The 25,472-nt window shown below is 41.2% G+C and overlaps 1 protein-coding gene across 2 annotated transcripts in view; it reads left to right on the top strand.

Annotated features, from left to right (window-relative positions):
• Positions 1-25,472, top strand: part of unc5cb (unc-5 netrin receptor Cb) — a 119,203-nt gene that overhangs the window by 77,234 nt on the left and 16,497 nt on the right. Inside the window, exons 4-8 of one of the 2 annotated variants that reach the window (XM_080477356.1) lie at positions 499-602; positions 14,304-14,484; positions 16,732-16,899; positions 17,161-17,325; positions 22,448-22,504. In XM_080477356.1, coding sequence (XP_080333482.1) covers positions 499-602; positions 14,304-14,484; positions 16,732-16,899; positions 17,161-17,325; positions 22,448-22,504 — 675 coding nt within the window. The remainder of the gene's footprint in view (positions 1-498; positions 603-14,303; positions 14,485-16,731; positions 16,900-17,160; positions 17,326-22,447; positions 22,505-25,472) is intronic. The other variant, XM_080477357.1, reaches the window with a different exon arrangement.

Raw genomic sequence — 25,472 nt, 5'->3', positions numbered from 1 at the left:
GGCGTCAGGTTCCAGTGTAGCATGACACCTTCAGTAATTCTGACCTGTCGGCTTCCTGATCCCTTCCCAGGCTCACTCCATCAGGCCTCTCACCCTGCATAAATGTTTGTTTTTCATAAGAGGGCAAATCATCGTTCTCTCCACATTTCTCCTTCAATCATATTGCAGACATTTTTCAGAGTTTAAGATAACCTATTAACAGGTACTTTTTTATATGGTATTTATTCAGACAATTGATGAGAATTGATGCATTGGGGGGTTTTTTTTTTGGGGGGGGGGCTTAGAATTACTTGAAATTTTCTTGATTTCTTACTTCAGCAGAGGAGCAATTGCTATTTTTTGGTAACACTGTTTTGTTTTGTGATTAAAACACCCAAAACTTTTATGGATTATGATCAGAATTTCACCTTAAACATGCCTCAGTTCACCTTAAAGTGTCGGTAACATATCAAGACTGTATGTATTAATGTGTTGCCATATTTTGTCTGTTTCCTACAGACTTGAGAAAGACATTTGACCAGGAACCTCTCGGAAAAGAAGTGTCACTGGAACAGGAAGTGTTGCTTCAATGTCGCCCACCTGAAGGCATTCCTGCTGCTGAGGTAAGCAGATTGAAAAGGCATAAAGACATTTCACTGAGCCACCACACACTATTGTTATAACTGTTTTCTTATATAAATGGTCCAACGCCACCGCACAAACATTAACGCCCACCAAAATAATGGTAGAAGTGATAAAAAACCTTTCAAAAACTTACAGAAAAACCCCTACTTGTACTTAAACATCACATATATTGAAGTCAGTGTGGCTCTATATATTTGAGTGTGCTTGCTATTAGCCTCAAGGAGAATCTGCAAGCGTGTGCTACATCCGCTTTTGCACAGGTTTTGTCATTTTCTCTTCTATTGTCTGTTTCACATAATTATGTGTTGAGTGGATTTTACTTCAGTTTTTTTTTTACATCTCTATTTTAAAAGTTGTAACAAAACAAAACACTTAATAAATCCGACATGGCACAGTGCACCAATAACAACATTTCTCACCACAACCTGAACCATTAAAGTTTTTGGAGTAGTTTCTGCTCATCTCTGGAATTTCAAGGAAAGAAAATTGCAATCATCTCCTGAGGGGGGAAAAAAAAGGACTGAAAACAGATGTATTGCTGTGTCACCTGAGCTTCCACAACTGCTCTGTCGCCTTCCTGCCACAGTGTCGGAGCTGTATTTGAAAAGGCTCAGTTGAGATTGCTGGATCACAAATAGAGGATGAGAGTTTGGTTTGATGTGTTGAAGAAGGGTTGTGTTTTGCTTTTTTTTAGTAGAGGATGTTGGGACTGAACTCTGTAAAGACTTGTGATTGACCTGGAAAAGCTGAGTTAAGTGAGCGGAACTGCACAGCATTTATCCCCCCTGAAAGTGCTGACAGGCTAAATGGAGGAAAGTTTGGGACAGGCACCCTGTAGAATCTCCTCATACAGTCCGGGCTTCATTCTGATAGTGATTCTGTAACAGCCGTACGGTATCGGTGATTCTGCAGCCTGTGTCAATCCTGGATAGGCTCAGTACAGCGATTAAAGATTTAGCGGATGTCCAATCACGGCACATGCATGCTTTGTGAGATAAGCCATTGCTTTCGCAATCCAGATGTGTGCTTAACAGTTAATGAGATTTTTTTTTTGTTGTAAAAAATATTGGCACCAGTTTCATTAAAGAAGTTATCCAACTCCAAATCAATCTTGTACTCAACAAACAGCAAGATAAAGTTCTTTAAATATCACTTCATTTGTCAATGATATTAAAAGAAAATCTGTATTTAATTTGTTTCTGCTAAAAGTAAAGGTTTTGTTTTCAGTTGGTTTTTTTAAACCATTGTATGTGCACAGATGCATAATAACAGCTTATTTAATCACTGACACTTACCTCATGCCTGCTAACAAAAGCAATGGCATCCATTCACCAGATATTTTTTCCCTTTTTTTTTTTTTTCGAAATCCAACTGCAACCTCAGCAGGAAAAAGCACAAACCAAATGCAGCTTCTTTGTCTTTTCTCACACAAACTCACTAGAGGGGGGGGAAAAAAGAAAAAAAAAACCTTGGAAAAAGTAGATGGGCTAAGTCTGTGGTTACATGTGTATCTGCGGAAATATGTACCAGTCGCTGTGGAGGGAAGATCTGTCATATTTCACCCATCCAAGATGCAAAAATACAGAGAGGTTGAGAGAGGCTGAAGGCAGGAGGAGAGGAGCTGTTACGGGTTGTCAGGGCTGGATTCAGTGGGTTGTTGTCAGACCTCCAGTGGGCTGTCAGTTCGCTCTGTGGTTCCTTTACAGGCCTTTGCCCAGTGAGCCAGAGGCTGGTAGACTGTGGCTGAGCCATAAAAAAAACCATACTCTTACAGCACTTGTGTTTAATCATGTGGACTCTAAGTGATGGACATTGTGCTATGTGGCAAAGATTTTTTTTTCTTTTCTTAGGGAGGAGAAGTAGGACACACACGTGCTGCCGGCATTGTCACACGATTGCACCCTCACAAGTGTGTTCAGTCGTACCAGCAATAACATTTGCATGCTTGTGTGCAACAGCCCACATGAACACATGCTGCTAACATGTCAGCAGAGTGCACAAAGGCTTCTTAATCGTTTAATTTGCTTGAACAACAGGGATTTCAAACACATGGCCAATCTATCAACACAGGAAATCAATCATCTGAAAATTTTAAATAGAAGTAATGCCTGTTCCGAATTGTTTTGCCGGGCACTTCCTCCCTTTAAGTGAAGTGTAACAAACGTAACCCAATAATGTGCCCTAAATGAGCCTTGTAAACATTCATCAGAAGAAGTTCATATTTTGTAAGAACTTGATATTCGCTCCAAAACAGAAGCAACATTTGAATAAGTTGTTTTCAAAAGGACTTCATGCAATTACTTTGCTGGTCCGGCTCACTTTTCATCTAGTACAACAAGGTCATCACAGTGATACAAGTGTTTCCACAAGAAGCGATTACTAACTGCTATTGTTACTATTAAACCACTACATTATTGCTCCTTTTCTTTGTTTGACTTTCTAAGTTATGTTATAAAAGCGGAACGAATGTGAGCATTGAGCTTATGAGGCTGAAAGGTTTCATAGGGTTATCACATCAGCTGTCATGAAGAAACTCTTTAAAAAGCTGCTATCAAGCCAAAACAATTCAGCTGTTGAAGACTGAGTACCAAAAGCACATCTCGCACATGCACATTTGCACAAGAAGCCCACATTGTGTAGAATCAAAGGAAGTCAATAGTAATTGGTTTAGATCTCAGATTACAAAGTGGCATTGTGCTGTTTGATGTGAGCCAGTATCACTCATGTGTTGCTTCTTTGTCTTCCCACTTTTCAGATGATTTACATTATAAGATGCCATGATGGTTTACCGTCATAATGACATCCTGGGCTTCCATTTAAGTGGTTTTGAGGTTTCTGCCGACTTTCTGCGGGGGCCGTTGCCCTGCAAACTAAACATTATGCTTAATAGTCTGGATTGTTTCTGTGATGATGCAGCAAGATTCTTTTTTTTACAGCAAAACATGTGAAACGGTTCCCATCAGACTTTGAGGTTTCGATATTTGAAGTTCAAGCGGAGGTACCCTCGCCTTCATTAGTGACCAGTTATTGAGAGTTGATACATATATTTTCTGAGGTGCAGTGGCTGGGTTGCGAAACACACACACTAAGAAAACAAGCTGCAGGAGTTTATTTTGGCTCGCCTCGTGACCATTACCAGTGGAACTTTGGCCTCAGAGAACTGAAATGCAGCGAGTGAGGTTTCTGAAATAGCAAAAGGATTCAGTCATCTGGATGTCTTGTATGGTCTGAATAAATTAGATACTCAACAGGCTCCTCTAAAAGCGATTGTTACACGTTTCCATAGCCATGAATATTTGATATATACTTAATCAAGGGCAGAAGGAAAATGTAACAATAGGGGGTTATTCTGGGATCAAGAAAGAGGGAGCAAAGAAATCTCTCTGTGCACTCTTTCGCTGTTTTGTGGTCCACTGGCTGAGTGCTGCCCACGGTTATAGTCATAAAGGTAAAGATGGGGACTTTCCATCAGCTCAGTACAAACTCATCCCTTTGAGTACCTCCATGAAGCGTTTCATCAGCATCTAAAAAGCCCTCCACGCAAGCCTCTTCTCATTCGCAAGGATATGTGGCAGACTCATAAAATGGTCAGGAAAAAGAATGCAGCTTTATTGTTTCTTTTCTTCTACAATGCCCTCCATCTCCATTTCAGAGTGCTTGTCACGGCCCTGAGACAAAAAACAAGAGTTCAGAGGTGATGCAGCACCGTGAGCCGCTGAGCTTGTTTCCATGGAAGCGGGATTTTAATTCAGGCATCTCCTCAGTCAGCCGGGGTCCTGCCGTGTTATCACGGGTAACGAGTCATTGATGCTCTGCAGGGAAGAGGCCCTGCTGCCATGATTAAGTCCATTGGCTTTACGGAGAAGAAAGCCAAGAAACACAAAGATCTTTACTTCACACCTCCTCATCCAGAGAGGTGTGGAAGAGAAGCCGGCAGAATTTAGAGCAGCACACGGAGCCATATTTTAGATTTTTGCATAAAATTCTTTGAGCCACGTTGGGAGAGCTGATTTTGATATCAAACTCACATTTTGTTCTCACACTAAGTGCACTGATAACGACGCATATAATAGAACAACATGGGATGGAAAGAAAATGATCAAATGCCTTGACTGTGGCTTCTCGTGGAGATCCATCATCTACTTTATTCACATTACGCCGTGCAAATGTCAGTGATTGGTGTTGATTTTGGGCCCACTTGCACTGGACAAGTGATTTGAATTTATGAAGTAAGCAGTAGCGCGTCAGGTCACCTTGTCAAAAAATAGCAGACTGCTTCTCCCCGGTCGAAGTGGTGCCGAGTGGAGTTATGAAGGGTGACAGGAATGATAGAAGTAACAACACTTCAGTGCCCAGTCAAACAGGAAGTGCATTTTCATTACGGTTACCCACGGGAAAAAAGGTGTCAAGAGGCCAAACCATATCCCTCTGGCAACCGACCAAAAATTGTCCGTCAACCACTCAACTGTCAGTCATTAGATTCCCCATGTAAAGCCTGTGATTTACTCTAATAGCCCCACATTTGTGAGCTTGGTAAGTCAATGCCTTCCCTATTAGTAAAGCCAGTGGGTTTAGTTCACATGGTAAAGTCATGCAGAAGTGGATTTTCTGCACATAAAGATCGCCAGAACTCCTGTGAGAAATATAAAAGAGCTAAATGTTACTTTATATGGCAACTGATATCGGAAAACAAAACCAAAGGGACACTGAAGGCCGGATTTACTGAGATCCTGTGTAACGTGCAAAATTGCATGCTCACGCCAATGAAATATGTGCTTTCAATTTCTATGTGTTTTGCTTGTGATCAAATGAGATTAACACCGTGAGTGACATTAAGCACAGAGAGGATTATCAAAATGAAGGTTTTCCGGGCATTAGATGCTGTTTACACAGGAATGATCTGCTGGAAACTGTACCGTTCAGGTTTCTGTTTGTTTGGTTTGCCATGGAGTGATTCGTTGGAGTGCTGAGCAAATAAATCTGAATTCGACATAAAAAGAAGATGATAGGAGATTATCAGCTATTCTGAACTTGTATTAATAATAACGGCAGAAGAAGAGATTCAGAAAAGACTGCAATACACCAGAATGGGTACAGAAAATGTGTTATGATAGTCCACAGATAGAAGTTGTGGGTAGCCAGCAGAGGAAATGCTTCTTATCACAATAACGGGAGAGACATGTCCTTTTAAAGCCCCTTTTTCAAACTCGTAAAACAGACAAATCATCAACACTTTCAAACATTATCAAGGACATTGTGAATGAATCTATTGGTATAAAGTCAACCAAATAATCTGTACAATTTGGAACACATGCCATACAGTCAAACTTTAGTAGATTGGGCCTTTTGCGCACTGTATGAAATGTGTATCTCCTTATGAATTTCATTTGTTTGTGTCCCATCACAAATTTTGCCAAACATCTAAGATGAGCACAACTTAGTTGCTTAAGTTACTCACCTTTTTTAGTTGGTCATGTGACTTATATGGAGAAGTGACATATCAATACATACGCGCACATGCCATCTGGGACCATTAGAAAGCACTGTATGAGCACAGAATGCTGCCAAAGTACCACCAACAAACATCCATTGCGATTGTATTTGTCTGATATACTAAATGTCTCCCCCCATAAAAGCTTTATTTTAGAGTAAAAACTCTTGACAGCAGAGAAACAAGGCAGCATAAACAGTGTCTGACAATCATGTGAAGGACGGAAAAGCGGAGAACCCTGTCAAGGCTGATAATGGTTGACCAAAAGCGCAGTGCAAGAGGAACAAATACACAGACATGTTTCTCAAACAGCTACTGATCGAAGCTCATCAACGGTGTAGTTATATTCAGCCATAAGATATAAATGCAGCTTATACACTTTATAACCTATATGTTGTCTTTTCCCACCTTTGTGCAACATTTTTTATGACAGATGTGACATAAATTATTGTAACTTAGCTTAGTTACATAACAAGTGGAGATGATAAAAATCACATTTCTCAAAGAAAACAGGAATCACATAACTTACTGTGGTCTGGTGTACGTATCTGAAATGGGAAATACATAACAAATTGAGGCATTTTTCATTTTGGGATGAACTATTTCTTTATCACCTAAAATCATTTCTGAGCTGTTTGCAGTGAGCCTTTGAATCTGCTTCGGTTTATCCCTGCTTCTGAGAGTAGCGAGAGTGAGTTCTGACCTCTATCACAGCACTAAAACCCCTCTCCGCTGGTTGAGTTATCATCTAAGCTTTTCTAAAGGCCAGGGGAGACTCAGGGAGACCAAGACTGTGAGCACAGAGTGTATCAAACACTTCTCTAACTTGCAATGCTGGAGCCGGAGTAAAGGTTCGTGATTTTCTTTTTTTTCCTCCAATATTTCAAATAGAATAGCATGTGTGTGCCATCCCTCTTAGCAGCCAACTTGCTGTGCGTCCACCCACACGTGAATGCATCAAAAAAAAGAAAGAAAAGAATTTGCGTTCAAAACAAAATGTACAGCACAATGGCAGAAATCCCATAATCACATAATCATATAATCACGACCAAAGTATTTATTTGAACAGGGATGATTTATTCACTGAATTTGAAGTAATTCTATATTGAAGACTTACCCAAACAAACATACAAAAACAGAATGGTAAAGACATCACTTTCCCCCCAGGCTGATATCATATACAGTCAGTGGTGAATGGATGTAAGATCATATTTTATGAGGTAAATGAACTGTGCCAAAGAGGACGGAGAAATTTGTGTTGGCCCATCCTTGAAGCCAGCTTAAGAAATGTCGATTCTCCCTCGGCAGACTGTGGAGAGTTGAAGGCAGAGCTGAACTGGAGGAGGTCATTACTCCTGGCTCGCGTCTCGGCGATCCGTCTTCCGTGTGGACACCTCCGGCAGTACCCACTCCAGCTCCACCTCTGTTACCTAACCTCACCTCCCTCCTCCTCTCTAACCCGTCCCGTTCCAGCTCCCCCGCACAAAACCTTCGCAAACACACGGGAGCGATGCAGGCATGCACACACACACACACACACACACACACACACACACACACACACACAAACATTTTTCTCATCACATCTCAAGATATCGCACCTTTGTGCATTTCAGCTTGTTAATATTTATACAGCTCACATTTCCATACTTGTCATGCAGGCAGATGCAGAGCATATGGCTTGTTGTCTGGTAGTGAATGATTGAATAATCAGTTTGTAACCTTTTGTGGCTCATTCTCCAGGTGTGTCATTCAAGCCTGGAGCGGATATATACTGTGAAAAAAGGGAAATGAATAAATTACATTGGGTAGATAGTTAGGCTCCATGCGGAGAAGCAGGAGAGCTCATAATGACTTCTCTGTAGAGGAGTCTCGCACGTTGCTGTGGAACATTTTTTTTTTCCTCCCCGTTCTTTCATTTCACACCCCTTTCCACCCCCACACTCGGCTGTACACTCTATTTCTGACACAACAGCGATGAGTAATGAATGGTTTTGCCTTGCATTGGTTCTTAACAACTGAGTGGATTGTATACAGTGTTTTCTGTATATTGGGCTAATTAGTGTTGTGCTGGCACACCCTGGCAGGGCACAGGAAAAAAAAAAAAAAAAAGAAAAACCCACTCAGTGGTTCCTCCTACGTCGCTGCCGCAGCCAGGTCTGCAGCCAACCTTGTTTGCCAGTGGGAGGAAAAGTGACAGTGGAAGGACACAGAAAACTGTGTCCTAATTTAGGAGCCGGGGTTTTTAAAGGACAATGAACACAATAGTGGGTCATTTGAAACAGTCAAGGAAACAAACTGAACCTCACAGAGACCAAAATATCAACTAAATGCGGGTGCTACTTTTCTTTTGTGGAAAGTATATGTTTATGGAGTGCAGCATTGTATGATTTATTTCAAATGGCAAAAGGGGTTAAAAAAGAAAATGACTGTGGGTGAGGGCAGGGTATATCCTGGACACGTTGCCAGTCCATCACAGGGCGAACACAGAAAGACAGACAAGCACACACATTCACTCCTACAGGTCATTTAAACTGACAGATTTACCTCATACACATGTTTTTGGACTATGGGAGGAGATTTTTTGTGCCGGGAGAAAACCCAGAAATGTCCCCCAACCTTCGCTCGAACTGGGGAAATTCTGTAACTGCTGTATGGCTTCATCATAGAATCTATTTTAAACAAGTAACGCGTTGTCTGCAGCTCTTGTCCACTTATTTTTTCACACTCGTCCATACACAGTGCAAAACATTATGGGATGCATGCTAGTTGTAGGTAAGCTTTACCTTGAAAATTGTAAATAAAGAGCCCTTCAACTATTGTACTTGTTACACTCGGGGGGTTTTACACCTTGGGGATTACATTTAGTCTTCATCATTCAGTTGTAAAAATCTATGCTCTGAGCAAACAGATTTCTCTTTTTAAACTCTTCATATTCCTTGGTTGTAATTTCTACTTGTAAAAATCGTTACGCCCTCTCCCCCAGAGGAAACATCCTCCTCTGGTTTCCTCTCAAGTTGCCCCTGGATATTAGACATGTAGGCTGCAGTCAAGAAAGCTGCAATTAATACTTATAATACATAGAAGGGGGCCATCACTCAGTGACCCGTGGAGCGTATTCTCTAACAGTGTTCAAGAAGCCGGTCGCTTCTTTCAATTAGTTTTTGGTGTGGCTTATTTTGTGCTTCATTTCTTCTTCACTGCTCTGATAAGCATCAGCATGAGCACAGTGGAGCTGCTGGGGCTCGGAAAGTCATAGCTAATTGTGAATATTGTGCCTGTTGTTTACTGATATTTTCTGCTCACCCCGAGCACAAGCACAGGGTGTTGGTGTTCTCGTGTTTGAAAATGTGCTGAAAACTGAAACCACCCTGACAACAAAATGTTCGTTCCAAGAACAAGGTTACTTCTGTGGCGATGACTTTCGGTGACACTAGTGGGTATAAATGAAAACACAACCAATACAGTCCTTTGAAACGATATGAAGTATTTCAGTCCGTCATCTATCATACTTCAAGTTGCTTAAATCCTTCACTCAAACTGCCATTTTACAATTGGTTTTATTGATTCTGGTTGTAAAAGGCTCACACTAAGACGGCCTCTTTAAGCAGGATTTGTGTCACAGTAAGGAAGATTCGCAGTTTTATGAGACTTGTAATGCCACACATTACCATGCAGCTTCAGTTTTTATGGAATGATCCAAGTGAAGTATTCACATGGCTACCTTTTGTATTAGGTGCTGAATGTTTGTTTTTGTTTGTTTGTTTGTTAGTTTTCAAGGTCAGGTTGTATTTTCTCTTGAATTTAACTCGGACCATTTTGAAATGCATTGAATTCTGTAGAAACTGATTGAACCACCCATGCATTTTTTTTCTACAAATTGGGTAAAAAGATACATTTGTTATTCATTAAAAAAAAATCTCATTCAGATCAATCACTATCTATTAGGATAAGAATGGAAACTACAGATGACCGTCACATTGAACTGCAATCCATATTAACTTAGGTGATCGACCGACCGTAGGTCCCTGTATTCCAGTGCTGTACACACATATATATCAACTAGAGCAACATGTGTGTCTCAGATACATCACAGTAAATGTCACTGATTCCAAACCACTGCTTCCTTTCCTCTGATATGATTTATGTTCTTTGGTCTTCATTTTTTGAATACCACTCAGTTTTATCTGTGACATGTGCTTCTCTTTCCTCCCCTTACTTGAAAGGTTTCCTTTACCATTCATTCTGAATCTTGACCTCTTCAAGACAAATTCCCCTCTTTGTAACATTTTTCCTCCATTCCCTCATCTTTATTCTTTCTTGTCCATCCTCACCTCTTACTGATGTGGTATTGTACATATTGGCACACTGGTGACTTCCCTCTGGCATGTGCACCAGCTCTCTAATCTGTCTTCTCTACGTCCTGCCTCTCTCTCTCTTCTCGTGCTTCCTTTTCAGGCTCTGCAGGTCGAAGTTTCCATCTCTCTGTCTTTCTCTCTGTCACTTTGCTGTCTCAGACCAGACAGGCTTCTCTTTATGACAGCTGACATGTGGCAATTTCCTCTAGTTAATGACAAGAAATGTGCCAATTACCTCTCCGGATGTTTCTCTGCCAATCAGACGCTAACGAGCTCTCTCTGTGTGTGTGTGTGTGTGTGTGTGTGTGTGTGTGTGTGTGTGTGTGTGTGTGTGTGTGTGTGTGTGTGTGTGTGTGTGTGTGTGTGTGTGTGTGTGTGTGTGTGTGTGTCCATGCTTTCAATCTGTGAGTGAGTTGGTCAATGTATTCTCCTGCAGGATTTTAATCATCTGAAATCTTTCCACAAGTGTGGTGAGGAGATCGGTTTACCGTTTCATCTCGGTTATTTTTAATGAGTCCTAATTATAGTTGCTGCTGAATAAATGATTGGTGAACTGTTGCTCACTTTTGCTCTCACACGTTCTCACTTCCGACACGAGTTGCCACCACTTTCGATCCCTTGTCACTCTGTCTCGTTGCCACCCCTGCATCTGTACCGAAAAGCTCTTTTGTTCAATTTTTAATTACCTTCCCATGTAAACGTGCCCCCGCCATCCAAACGCAGAACGTTTGGAGGAGCGTCCTATGTGATAGGTGTAAAATTGGATAACCATCTCTTTGTATCAGCTGTCAATCTTGATTCTAAGAACAGACTTTTCACGTTCTAATGCCGTGCGCTCTGCACACACTGATGCAAGCACTAAAACAGAAAAATGTTTATAATGTCAAAAAAAAAACATTATTTCTTGTGTTTGCATCATTTTAAGGTTGGTTTTTTTTCCCCATTCAAGACTGTTCCTTTACTTTTCAGCATGTGAGCAAAAGACGCAAAATGGCAATCATATCACTGTCATAGGTTTGTTCACTAAATGCAGGGATCTTTCTTTCCACGTGTCTTGTAGTTTTTTCAGTTTCATTCTGTACTGAAGGATGACACTGACACTGCAACATAAACATCCACCCAAAAATGTTCATAAATACTGCATACCACTGCCTTCACTAAAGTCACTGTGACCTCTTCATAAGCTGCCTTGCATTTTCTTCAATAGTCCATCAATATATATTTAAATATTGATATACTATGGACCATATATATATATATATATATATAACAGCTACTTGAGAAACTCTAACTTCACCGGTCTTATAGGGATGTAGTGGCTGTGTTTGCATCAGCTCTCTTAATGGAGGACTTTAAATCATGTAAGTATCCAAAAGTCGTTGGGGGCTGGAGTCGATCCTATCTGACTATGGGTGGAGGCATAGTACACATGGGTCACATTGCCAGTCCATGACAATACAAACACTGACACGCACAAGCATATTCACATACATATTCACATTTATTGGCAATTTTAAACGTCACAATTTCCCCTCAAATATAATTTTTTTGGGGCTAATAAACAATACAGAGAATGTGGAAATTTTTTGTTTCACTCTAAAACTAAAGATATTCTTAATGTGAGTTTGTAGAACACGCCACTACCCCACCTCACAGCCCTTATGTAGCTATACAAACTATAAATACATGTTGTAAAACCAACACGGATGAAAGGTCTTAACAAACTCACGGTGTGTGTGAGTTTCTCTCAAGACTTCACTGTTAAAGGCCTCATTCTCTTTGATTGTTGACATTTGTTAAATGGTGCAAAATGTTAGAAGACTAGAAGGCTAGAGATTTTACTTACCTAAGTCTTACTTACCACCTAGAAAATGTGTTTGCTTTTATTTAAGTGTGTACATACACCAATCAGCCATAATAGTATGACCACCAATTAGTTTTGTGTCTTGTCACCAGTTCCCGGGTGAGATATATTAAGTACAAACTAAACATTTGTCCCCACAGTTGATGGGTTAAAAGCAGGTAAAATGGCCACGTAAAGGGCTGCAGCAGGTTTTTACAGTCAAACTGTGATTACAGGATGCAGGCATCGCACCGTCTCCAAAACTTAAGCTCTCACAGGCCGTTGCTGCTCTGTAGGGTCAGAATCGATTTAAGATTTTACAAGGAAAATAGATGAACCAGGAACATAGTCATAAATAGTCAAAGCATATTGATGCACATCCCATTGAGGTTATATTTTGCAACTTCCAGGACTTAAACTATCTGCTGCTAATGTCTTGGTGGCAGAAACCACAGCAGACCTGGGTGAGGGCAGTGCTGGCAGCAAAACGAGGACCTCATTATTGATTCATAATCTTATGGCTGATTGTTGTATTAGATATTTCTGAAAACATGCATTATTTGTTATAGTTCCCGAAGATCTTTCTGACTGACAGATATTGGGCACCTCCTACCTCCTCCTGGCCACAATATCATTGAAATGTACTTGACAAAGGTTCGGTGTCAGTCAGTAGACAGCGAGTGGTGGAGTCATATCTATCTCAGCTCTATCAAATTGATTCAGCTGATACAGCTTTGTGAAGGAAAACACTTATAAGCACCAAATCAGCAGAGAATATGCATCACGCTCACAGAGGTTTTCCTGTAAAGCTCCGCTTATATTAAGTTTGCAAGCACTGTTTGCTCAAATGGAAGTTTGTCATTGGGGAGTGTTGATTCGGACGATGAGAAGACTGAAATAATTGTGTAGTATTGAAAATACTTTCATCGTAGGCCCTCCAGGGTGTTTCCACCGCAGCAGGGACGAGGTGGTTTCTTGCAGAGGTGTGCTGCTGATTTTATCTTTGATATCTGTCGCTTGTGAAGCTGGTGATTCACATAACTCACTGCACGTCACAATCACTCATCTTCTCTTTTGAGAAGGTTCCGACAACACTGGTGTTACAACAATGGCCTGTGTGTTGTACATCTCCGCACCACGACATGCTGCTTCTGTGTTGTTTCCTCAGAAATCTAACAACTGTGAGTGTTTTGTCTCAGTAGGACCCATATCAGGTTATTGCTCCACTTTTTGAGATACTTTATCTCTCATGAGAGAGAGAGAGCCTTCATAAACATCCCGCTTATCTTTCCCGGTACTGTTCCTCGGTGTCTTATCTCTTATCTTGCCCTGTTCCTCGTGAGCTATCACAATGCACAGGAAGTTAGCTGCTTGCCAGGCCTCCCCGTCACCGGACAGTTTCTTTGAAGAAAACAGGACCAAAAAAAACAAAATATTTTTTAAAATCAAAGTGGCTGCAGAGTATGAGGTCGGACATGTTATTCTTTGGAAGGCGCTAAACCTTTACACCTCTTCAAGAAGAAAAAGGATCTTGGTGAATTACAGCCAAATCGAGGCTCCAAATGATCCCCTGTTCTGTGATAGTGCCAGGAGTTCAATATCAGTATCATTTAGAGAAATGAAACTCATAAGTAAAGGTCAGAGAGGCTCTCTGCTTTTGGAATTGTGGAGAGTTTTCTTTTCTCTGCTGTCTGACAATGCCCCTGTTACCCTAGTGCTTTGTTCTTGGGGGAGAGTAAAAAGAGCATGATAGCTATTGACTTTTTGTAGCAGGACCTCGGAGACGTAAACAACTGTGCTCTAATCCAGGCACTGACTGTTATTTGAGAGGTTATACCGAAACTAGAAAAACTATAGCTGTTTAAACGCTGCATTGTGATTTTTCTTCCAATTTAATGAGGCCGACTGTCTTACATCTCCGCTCACGTCCTCAAAAATACTCTTTTGTTGCCTTCAATTTTCATGTCCTTCTATCTTTCTTTCTTAGGTGGAGTGGTTAAAGAACGAGGAAATCATTGATCCTGCAGATGACAGAAACTTTTACATCACCATTGACCACAACCTGATCATCAAACAGGCGCGCCTCTCAGACACGGCCAACTACACTTGTGTGGCGAAGAACATCGTGGCCAAGAGACGCAGCACCACCGCCACGGTTATCGTCTACGGTAACCTTCTACCCCATAACCAGCAGCACACTCAATGAGATCAACCATCTGATATTGTCTCACTCAATTATTCACCTTTAATTTGCATCAACCCTTTTGTACTGGTGAGTGCTATGCAGCAGTCTGTACAAGTGTGTGCAGTGTTAAACAATCTGACCGGAGAACTACTCCTTCTTCTGCCAGTGCAGTGGAAAATTGTTTGTCTAAAAAGGTCAACTCAAGCCTGAGTAAAACAAATCTCAAAGTCACTCTGCATAAAGCAAATCTCCCTCCTGCAGAGGGTAACATTCACTTATTTTGTTCCTGCAAGAAGGTGTGCAAGGAATGGAAGAGTTGGGATTTTCTGAACTGCGACAGAGGTGCTGATGTGGCTGAGCCGTACTTAAAGAGACCCCCCACTGTGGATTCACACAGACTCACCCACTGTCTCCCTAACATCAACTAACATGACTGTTATTGCACAGCACGGCTGTGAAGCTAAACTTCCTCGCCTGCTGGAGGCTACTCACGACAGAACAAATGACACATGAAGCAGATGCTCCTTTGAGCCTGAGACGTTGTTTTCGGTGTGAAATGACTACTTTATTGATAGCACATTTAGCTGAGGCCAAAAGAGCTCATCCTGTGCTTGATACAGTCCTCATAGTACTGTGGATTTTCCTCTTGGAATTGAGGGGTTATGTATCACAGTCTCTCTGTTGCAGACACAAAAGTGCACGTAGAATTGGTATCCAAATACTCAAAGTGCGATGGAAGATACTGAATAAAAATGTAGTGCCTCACAGCGAAAAACACAGACATGAAGTACAGAAATGATCAAATGCTTAAAGCTGATATCATCAATAGGGTGAAATTTCTTCCTGACTATTCTCGATCCTCTCTCTTGCTGAAGCGTTCTTATCATCCTTTTGTTTTGGGTTTCCGCCGTTGTGCCTAAGTGTAGTCTGAGAATAATGTGGCCAGCTGGGGATCAACGGTAGGGCGATGTAAAAAATATAAGAGCGCACAATTCAGGGACAAGAGTCTCTGCAAAAAGGCTTTCATGTCTCTAACGCAGTCTATTAGGACTAAGTGTCAAAAAAAAAGTGCTTTGATGTCAGCTCGTCCTTTCCCTCTTCAAAATGGGATACTTGCACATCCATACGCAGTTGTGCTGTATGTGAACGCGTACATACTTCCCCACAAAGCAGGATGTGAAAACCCTGAGGATGAAGGAGATTTGCGTCTGATACTAGTGATGAAAAAATGAGGATAGGCAGCAAGGTTTTTTTCTTCTTCTTCTTCTTTCTTTTTTTTTTTATAGCCCAGTGGTTTCCAGCCCAGCCCACCACAAGGACACTGGAAACAGGAGTATAAATTGACAACAGAAAAATGGGCGGTGTGAGAGACAAGAGAAAAAAAGAGGAGAGGAGATGGAGCTTTAATCCACGGAGGAAAGACAGCAGACTGTTAAAAAAAGAACAAAAAACATGGGGGCTTTGGCGGTTTTCCCCTTGAGTCCAATATTTTGGGCTTCACTTATAAGTCACATACGAAAGTCCGAGGCTCCAATGGGGCCCAGATTCACCCTCTCAAATGCCACAGACTTGTTTTCAACCACAAGCCCTGGTGTCACTCCGCACTGGATTTAGTCGCTGACAGAGATGGATGAGAGAGGGAAGAGGGGCATTAGGAGGAATCAGTGAATGGAAAATGCAGCAATCTGACCAGAATTTACTGTCTGGCTGCACAGGAAAGTAACAACTCAACATTTCAGGGTGAAAATACAACTATTTTAAAGTACATACCACATTTCAGAATATTCATATGACTGCAATAGCAACCGTTTGCTGTGGATAAACCCAGTGCGATGGAGATGCCGTGCCTTTTGTGATGTTTTTACAATTGTGGTCAAATAGTATTGGTTACATTTATTCTTTCTTTTGATAAATCTTCCATCCATCTTCTGTCCTGTTTTATCAGACTGAAGGTAGAGCAGGGGGGACCTTGAGCCGAACCCAGTTAACATTAGGCAAGGCAGGGTAGAGCATGGACAAATTCTCTACCATGAGGTGGAGTTCTAAATACTACACCACCATGCAGTTGTTGCATAAATCTTATTCCACCATTTCCATTCCACCCCTGTCTTTTAATTAAAAGTCATAATTCACTTTTGCCAAATCACAGTTTTTGGGATTCCATATAAGCTAAAAAAAAGAAGAAACAACTGTGTTTGTATTCAACATGTTTTATGACCTTCTATTCTAGTGAACGGTGGATGGTCCACGTGGACAGAGTGGTCGGTGTGCAACAGCCGCTGTGGCCGCGGTTACCAGAAACGCACACGCAGCTGCACCAACCCCGCGCCGCTCAACGGCGGAGCCATCTGTGAAGGGCAAGGCATCCAGAAGCTGCCGTGTAATCCTCTCTGCCCAGGTAGGGCATAAAGTTACAACACACCCACTTATTAGTGGGCGGAGAGGGTTTGGGTTCAGGAAAACTGAATGCTAGAAAAAAAAAAAAAAGTTTCAACTCTGTGTTTACATATTTCACTGTGTTTGTGCCTCCTCTCCCACATATCCTCGCCGTCTCTCAACGAACCTGCTCACCCACACATGCGCTCATTTGTCTTCATCTCCTCTGCCATTTGCCATGCCGTTCACTCGTCCCACGTCTGTCCTGTCTGTTGTGTGATAGTGGATGGCCTGTGGACAGAGTGGAGTAAGTGGTCCACCTGTGGGACAGAGTGCACCCACTGGAGGAGGAGAGAATGCGGCGCCCCGGCACCCAAATTCGGGGGAAAGGACTGTGAGGGCATGGTGCTCCAGTCCAAGAACTGCACGGATGGGCTGTGCATGCAGAGTGAGTACCTGACTAATCCTCTGCTACTCTCTCTGACCCGCCAACCAGAGAAATCTCTTCACCCTTTGACCAGAAGTTTCTCTGTTCTCTTTCATCGCCACGCTGTGTTTCACATCCACACATAACACTCTCGCCCTGTCTTTCACTCAGCCTGTTTCGCCTCACTCATACATAAACAACAAGACAAGTTAAAATGTATTTCTGGCATCCGTATTTAAATTGTTTTCCTTTCATTTTTATATGCACAATACACATAGCTGGGGCTCCATACCACCCGATTTGATCTTACGTGGGCCTGGTAGGCAAAATGAAAGCACAATATTCTATAAACAACTGCAACTCCAAATGTTTTTCTTTTGTTTTACTTTGAAAGGATATGAGTACGTAAAGATATGAGCAAGTTGAAATCTACAAAGAAAATTAAGTCTTAATTTCAACATTATGGCATTTTAATGGCAAAGTGCAACGTTTCTCTTTTCAGGGGAGGATCTAGGATTTTTGGGAATTGAGTGAGGGGATCCAGCGTTATGCTCCTCTGGAAGAATTTTCAATTAAAGATACACTTTATTGTAATTTTAAACATTTGAAGTGTGAAATGAAGTGTACATTTCATTCAGTTCCTGATATCTAATATTATTTTATTGTTTGGCATTCAGCACAATGGTCAGTTCCACTACTAAGAACCAGAATTCAGTTTAAAGAGCTTAAAATCCGGCATAAAGAACTTAAATATGTATACATTTATACAGTCTGGAAAACTTGTGCTGCAAATTTTTTTGGGGGACCTTAAATTATGCAAAATAATTGTGCAAATTTTTTTTTAAAAATGGCAACACATAAGAACTGTGCAAACAGAAAGTTTGAAAAAAATTAAAAATCAATATTTGAGGGGATAACCCAGATTTATGTATCACGGGAGAGAATGAGATGAGCCAGCGGTGTTTCCTCACCTGGTGGGTGTGTTGAAAGAGGTGCAGAACAACCAAAAGGGATTAACTCATGTTAATCAGACAGTCCAGGGAAGAGATGATTGTGTGATGTTTAATCACTTAATGAACATGGAAAAGTAGAAACGTGTCCGACATCAGAGACACAGCAGTGATATAAATGTGTGTGAAGCCAGGCACGCCTCTGTACATTTTAAAAAGTCTCGTCATTCTCTTTAACACACACTGTGCTGTTGCACAAGCACTAGTGGATTGAAAACATGTGTTGAAATTTGAATTACTTCTGTTTAGAATATGAAGTTATGTGTACTTGGTAGTTTTCACACTTTTCAAAGTAATCCCACTGGACAAAATTGAGTCTGAGGCAGACTAAACTGAACTAAACTAAAAACAATATCGCATTGCACATCTTTTCTGCTGTCATCATTGCTGGCAAAAGAAAACCAAAAAAAAAACTGTTTTAAAAATACTTTCGACATGAGAAAACTCCCTCACTTATCATCTTTGTCACAAGCTAAGATTTTGGGAGTTATATTTAAAATAATAATAAGGTATTATATGGTAATTACATAACTGGTGGCAAGCTGCTTTGAATACTACCTTAATTTAAAAACTCTGGATTCCCTAGGTCCAACAAGAGGAAAAACATGGCCACAAGACGAGGCATGGAACAGACTTTCTTTTTTTCTTGATCTGGCCAGTCCATGTGCTGGGAATTGAGCGCGTACTGTCCATAATTATTTGGTACTGCAATAACTTCAAAGTACACTGAAAGGCACCAGGATAAGCCAGAGTTCGTCTTTTATTGGTTTTAGTGTTTTGTTGCTAACAAAAAATGGGCCAAAGCCAGTTTGTGGTGCATCCAGATATTCTTCTGCAGGCGGTGAATTGTTTTTGCGCTTCTCTTTCTTCCGTCGAGTTAAAAACAGCCAGAGTTCAGTTAAGCCAGCAATCCTGCTCCCTCTGCCTTATAATGCATTCACAGATTGAAATCATGCCGCAGTTGCTTTGATGCATGTGTGCTTGCGTGTGTGTGTGTGTGTGTGTGTGTGTGTGTGTGTGTGTGTGTGTGTGTGTGTGTGTGTGTGTGTGTGTGTGTGTGTGTGTGTGTGTGTGTGTGTGTGTGTGTGTGTGTGTGTGTGTGTGTGTGTGTGTGTGTGTGTGTGTGTGTGTGTGTGTGTGTGTGTGTGTGTGTGTGCGTGTTCGTCCTTACTGCAGTGTTCAGTTGTTATAGTATAACCTGTTTGTTGCCTTTAACTTTATTTGCTAAAATAGTCCTTGCCTTCATCTCTGTGCTTTTTATACCCAGAAAGAAAAAAAAAAGTGAGGATGTGAGGGAGCGGGTTTGCGAACGCCAGGCAGTAACTGAGTTAAACTTTGTGTCGAGTTTAATAAAATTCATCTCCAGTAAACATCTTTGAAGGTGTTAGACCCACTCACTGTCACAGATGCCTTCATCGTGTGTATAACCCATTACAGATGGCGATTGTGACACTAATGATATAACAGCGGCTCGGCAGCTCGATGTCTTGAATTTGATACAGCTGGCAAACCACCGTGTGCAGCTGATCTAAGCTTTTGCACCACCACGGGGCTGCAAACCGCTACCTGCTGGAGGGCGTTGATGTGATGTTGAATGGGTTATAGTTGACGTCACGCTGGCCATCAGTTTGCATCTGTGGATGCAGCCTGCTCCCCGGTCCAGCGTCCAAAGTAAATACCATACTATATGTACGGAGGATGGGAAACTATGACTTCAGTGCTCTATGATTTCATTTTACGCTAAAAGTTGACCATCCGACAGATGCATTAGCTGATTTTTATAGCCAAGCTCATATGTCTAACAGCATATAGAAACATCAGGGGGGAAATCTATGGGGAGGCTGAGACAGACTTGCACTTATTTGTCTTACTCTTCCTGTTTTATTTCCCTCTGCGGCGAAACATATGTTCGCCCCCAACACTTCCCCGACCTTTTTGCACACCCTTTGCAACTCAGCCTACCCCAAAAGCATTAGTTCTTAGTAGATTGATGGCCAGTTTGCTGGAGAAAATAAAGCCATGATAATATAGATTTAGGATCATTTCAGGAATTGATTTCTTTTTTGGAAGCTAAGAGGATGAAGCCACTTATGTCAATGCTAATGACCATTTCCACAGGCATTTAGGATCGCACCCCCCCCATTGTCTGAAAGCTCGCATTATGGCAAATATGATTGGGAATGGAAGTTGTGTGCAATCCGAACTCACCTTGGACCTGATCTGCTCCCTTCAGTGCTGCTCCGCGATCCGAGCAAACACATGTCTCTGGATTCCGTTGCAGCTTGATCTCATTTTCTGTTGTTTGAATTTATTTAAATCTTTTCAGTTGCAGTCCATCGCCGAAATCTCGCAAAGGAATTTGATATAACCGGTGCTTGAAATAGAACTTGGTATGCGGCGCCCTGTAGCAACAAAACTGACCCGAGTTGAAAAGGAAGGAGTTGTGTTATAATTTGCTTTGTAGATGGTTCATCACATTTAGAGTGTCGGGGAGTTTTTGGAGGTCAGATTTTACAAAGTTAAGCGTCTTCCACCGGGTCTTGAAATGCTGCACTCATGTTGTTCAGAGAGAACTTTTTAACTCCAACTTGTGGATATTTTTATAGTTCACTGAGGCTGACCTGTCTAAATCTCAGCTTTGTACTCCTCCTGCGGTCTGTCTTCCTTGATTCTAATGTTGTTTTCCAGGCGTTTGATAACCCTGCTCACAGACATGACATTTTTCTTGACATATTGATCTAGAGAAAGAAGCTCCAGAAAGGCCAAATGCTATTATTTGTTTTCAAACACTAGGCAATCATGAGTCTGAGCTCCACTCAAGCCATCCAAAAACTAAAAGTTATTCACTGTATCTTTATAAATTGTTCGTAGGTTTTCATGCTATGTAAAATTATATATAGATATCAGTTTCACTTGACATAAAAAAAAATTAAAAAATTGTTTAGCTGTTGAAATGATACAAATTACAGAGGATGTCAGTGTATTTCAATATGGTGGGAAATTTGTCATATTCAGAAGACTAATGGTTGAAACACAGACGATGATTTCCGGTACTGTGATCTCCTTTTCCTCCATAGCTCTGTGATGTCAGTGAAGAATTATCTGTGTCTGGGGCTCTGAGGTTTTTTTTTTTTTTTTTTTAAAGAGCCCACCCACTGGAGCATGCTTTTACTCTGGCTACACTGAAGGTTCAAAATGAATAGAAACTCTACAGAATGGGTTCAAATGGGCCATCAGTTAGACTGACCCAAACAGCCACCCCCCACCCCCAACCCCTCCCAACCCCACCCCTACCCGGCATCCCCGTTGCCTGATTACATGTACACACCAGCCTCATCTATCAAGCCATTGATTTTCCTGTCAGTCCACTTGTCTGCCTGTGGCTCTCTCCCTTTTCAATAAGGACTTCATTGTTTGTATAGTTGTTTATGGATGTCCCAGGGAGACTGAATATTATGTGTGCTTGCGTGCCGTCCCCGGTTGCCATTCTGGCCAGCTTTTCACTTCACTTCAGCGTATAAACCAGCGGGCCAAAACAAAGCCAACCAAAAAGCCCAGAAGGGACCTGGGAACTATTTTCATGTCTCCAATGTCCCAAATCACTGTCCCTCAGCATTCTTATAAGTCCTGCCTCTCTAACGTAATCATTGCTTTTATCTTGTGTTTCCTGCGCTCCATCCACCCTCCAGTGACATATGCGAGGCAGTGGGTTCTATTGACTCTGCTGGAGCCTTCGCTTTATCAGCGCCTCCATTCCCCCTCACCTGCTAGCATCAGTCCTTCTGCTGCTGAGGCACTAAACCCAGTTGATGGATCGCACCACTCCCTTACAGAACCTCCATGTTCCACCGTGCGTTTCTCATCCATCTCTATCCGCCATACACACATATGAAGGGGAGGGGCCAAATCAAGAAAGATCGCCCCTCCCAGCGTCATCACTCCTGCTCATGAGTTTGTTGCTGTCTCATTTGTTGAGTTTGTTTTTTTTCTTTTATTTTTTGTTGGGAATTTGATTTTTACCATCCCTCTTCCTTCGCCTTCCCCTCTGCCCTCCCCCTCCCTCACACCCCCGCACCCCCCCCCCCCCCCCCCCCACTCTTTCTCTCCTGTCCATAATCCCTCCTCTCTTCAAGGTTCCTTGTTTCAGAAGTCCTCTGAGGCAAAAGACAAGAGTGATTTGGGAAATTCATGTGAGTTATTGTTTTGTTTTTATGTTTTATTGTTTATTTACATTATTTCTGCCTTCATTTTTATGTCTGTTTTTACTTTGATTTTGTTGCTGTTTTGTAACTCCTGATAGTCCATTAATCAATTGTCTGGAAGCTCTTTTATCCTTTTTTGGCACACAAACATTTCACAAGTGGTATTTTCACCCTAAAAGCATAGAATTAAAAAAAACATATACAAAATAAGATAGAAGGTATGCATTCTATTCTTTCTTACAATACTGCTTTCCTTAATAAATCAAAGTCTGTCACCCTGGCTTCCATTCTTTTCGGTCTTCAGATTTTATGTGTTAGTTTATGTGTTTTTGGCCGATTCTCTAATTCTGAGCCTTCTCCACTTGCCTTTTTTGTGCTGTTCCTCACGTACGGCTGCTGCTTTCTCTCAGCTCGCTCACTGTGTCCAGCAGCCACTTTTATCTGGCTGTAACTTTCTAGAACACAATATTGTGCCGTTAAAGGCAAGAAGCAATAATGAATAAAGCATCAACAGTTTTTTTTTTAATTAATTAGTTTACTTTTTTTGTAAAAATAATCAATATATTAAGTGGCCTGGGCGGGACTCCAGGATAATGTGAAGCTGGCAGGCAGACTTAATGATCCTCGGTGGATTTCAGCAGTTTTAGGATTTCTGTCCCTTTTAAATCGCCCTGACTGACTCATTGGGATCAGGGGTCTGGGGGTGATGGTAGGGGTGCTGCCTTTGTTGCAGGACTCCTTGTTCTTGAAGTTATTTCTTTCTCACTCGAGCTGCGTGTTTAAGATTGTTGCAATGCTGCTGATTGCATTTGGGATCAGTCCAATGCCTCACTGATGCTATTTGGTTGATGAGTAATGATTTAAATATCAAAGTGACAAACTTTTTCTTCTTCTTCTTTTGCACAGCGTTGTGCTGAGTTATTCTTGGTCTCTGTTTCTCACCCTCCCGTCTGTAAATCTCTGCATCTTCACAGAAAATGGACTGTTCAATAATCCCTTTCATTTTCATTTCTTGTACTTTTTCCCGTTTTCCGACAACTGCTCATGTTCAAAGGGATGTATTAATCTAACTGATACATTTTAATGCGTACACTTAGCAGGTTGCTGCCTTTATCATCAAAGCGTGGATAGAAGATTGTTTGACTGAGGAGATATATGTTAAAAAACTGCAGGGACGCTCGACAGAGAACCCAGTGAAATTACATTTTCAGACTTTCATCATTGGCTCTTTGCTTTGTTTTCTGTTTGTGTCTGTGCTACGGGAAGTATTAGGGACCTCATATAGATGTATATAATGTCTTTCGTCAGTCAAGAAAGAAAAGAAAATAGCCAGACTCCACATAGTTTCTCAGGAACAGTGAATTAAAGTCTTTGGGAACACGACACAATTAACACCCTTGCCCTCGCAATTATAGCCATTCAGTAAACCTAGCCAGAAGAAACTGTCCGATTTTTTTAATTAACTGTTTATAGCGTAGCTGAAAGGGAATGAAGGTCACACTGAATTTCATCTCAGTTGAAATTCTTTAAGAACATGACATGTAATGGATTTGAACTGAGAGTTGAGTCACGTACGTAATAAGAAATTTCATCCCTTGTTTATTAATAACGTTCAATGTCACGTTAAAACACGGGTTTTAAATAGAAATGGAAGTGCATTATAAAACAATACTTAACTACTGACTTCTACCCGTCACCAAAGCACTGTTGTGTTCGTCTCCCTGTAGTCCTTTATCCTCCTTCCTGGGAGTGAACACAAGAGACGCAGACTGAGTGCCATCTGTATCTCTGAGAGGCATGAGGCTAATTTATACAAACACTCAGCCTTCATGCATGTCTTCAAAGTGGAGTGTGCGGCTTAATGGTTGATACTGCCATCTACTGGAATAGACCCGGTGAATTTGACATCTCTATGAAAAAAAAACAAAAAAAAAAACGGGTTATCTTTCTTATCAAAACCCCTTAGTTTGGAGAATAGGAATCCACTTGTTTGACTCAACGTTTGCCCTCTGCCGTGTTCAGTCTACACTCGTGTTGAACAATGCAAGCACAGTCGCACACAGACCCCCAACTTGCCTTCTGGCATTTGATTACCACTAAAGAAGACTTTTTTTTTTTTCCTCTCCATTTATCAGTTTGGTGACAGTATAGGACATTCTTCATCAAACACAACAGAGAGTTCAGACTGTCAGTAGGCATCCATTAAAAGGTCTGATCTGTAATGAGGGCCTGTCTGAATCTGTCTTTCTAACAGCCAACACACAACCATGCCAGGTCCTCTAATCACAGAGGTTTCTCCAGCTGGAAAGTGGACAGAAAGACTCTGGGAGGGAGACGGAGATGAAAAACAATTTGAGAAATGCAAGCTATGCCTAGATGGTATCTGCACTGTGTAGGAACAAAGACAGAGGACAAGGCTCTGAACTCCAACACACAGCACAGTAATTTGAAGATGAAAAACATTGAGATCTTCAGGACTTTTGATGTCACTTCTAGAGACACACTGTAGAATCACCACAATTAAGCAGCCCGATAACAGAGTTTATCATCATTGATCTTTATTCTTTTTATCATTATGTATTATATAAAATTCTGTAGCTTTGTTTACCAAGAAAGAATATGCTGTCTCTTTGTAAAATCACTAGTTATTATCAATAATTCCAAACAGAGGCATAAATAGAGAAAATATTGTGATTTAAGCATGCTTGTGAACCTTTCAAAGTGCAGAAGTGATCAGGTTGTTAAAGTTAAAAGTGCAGAAGATCTGTGTCAAATTAACTACACTCTTGTTACTACGAATTATCCATTATCTTTCTTTACTCTTGACAGTGAAATAGTTCCATGTGATTTATGGATTTCTGAGATTAGTTCCCAGAGCTAGTCAGCATAAGGTACTATTTAAAAATAAATAAATAAATAAACAGACAAGAAATATACTGTGCACGTTTATTTCCCA

This window comes from Lipophrys pholis, assembly GCF_963383615.2.
Source record: "Lipophrys pholis genome assembly, chromosome: 12".
Classification (NCBI taxonomy): Eukaryota; Metazoa; Chordata; class Actinopteri; order Blenniiformes; family Blenniidae; genus Lipophrys; species Lipophrys pholis.
The sequence above is the reverse complement of the archived record's forward strand: the minus strand, read 5'-3'. Positions and strand labels throughout refer to the sequence as shown.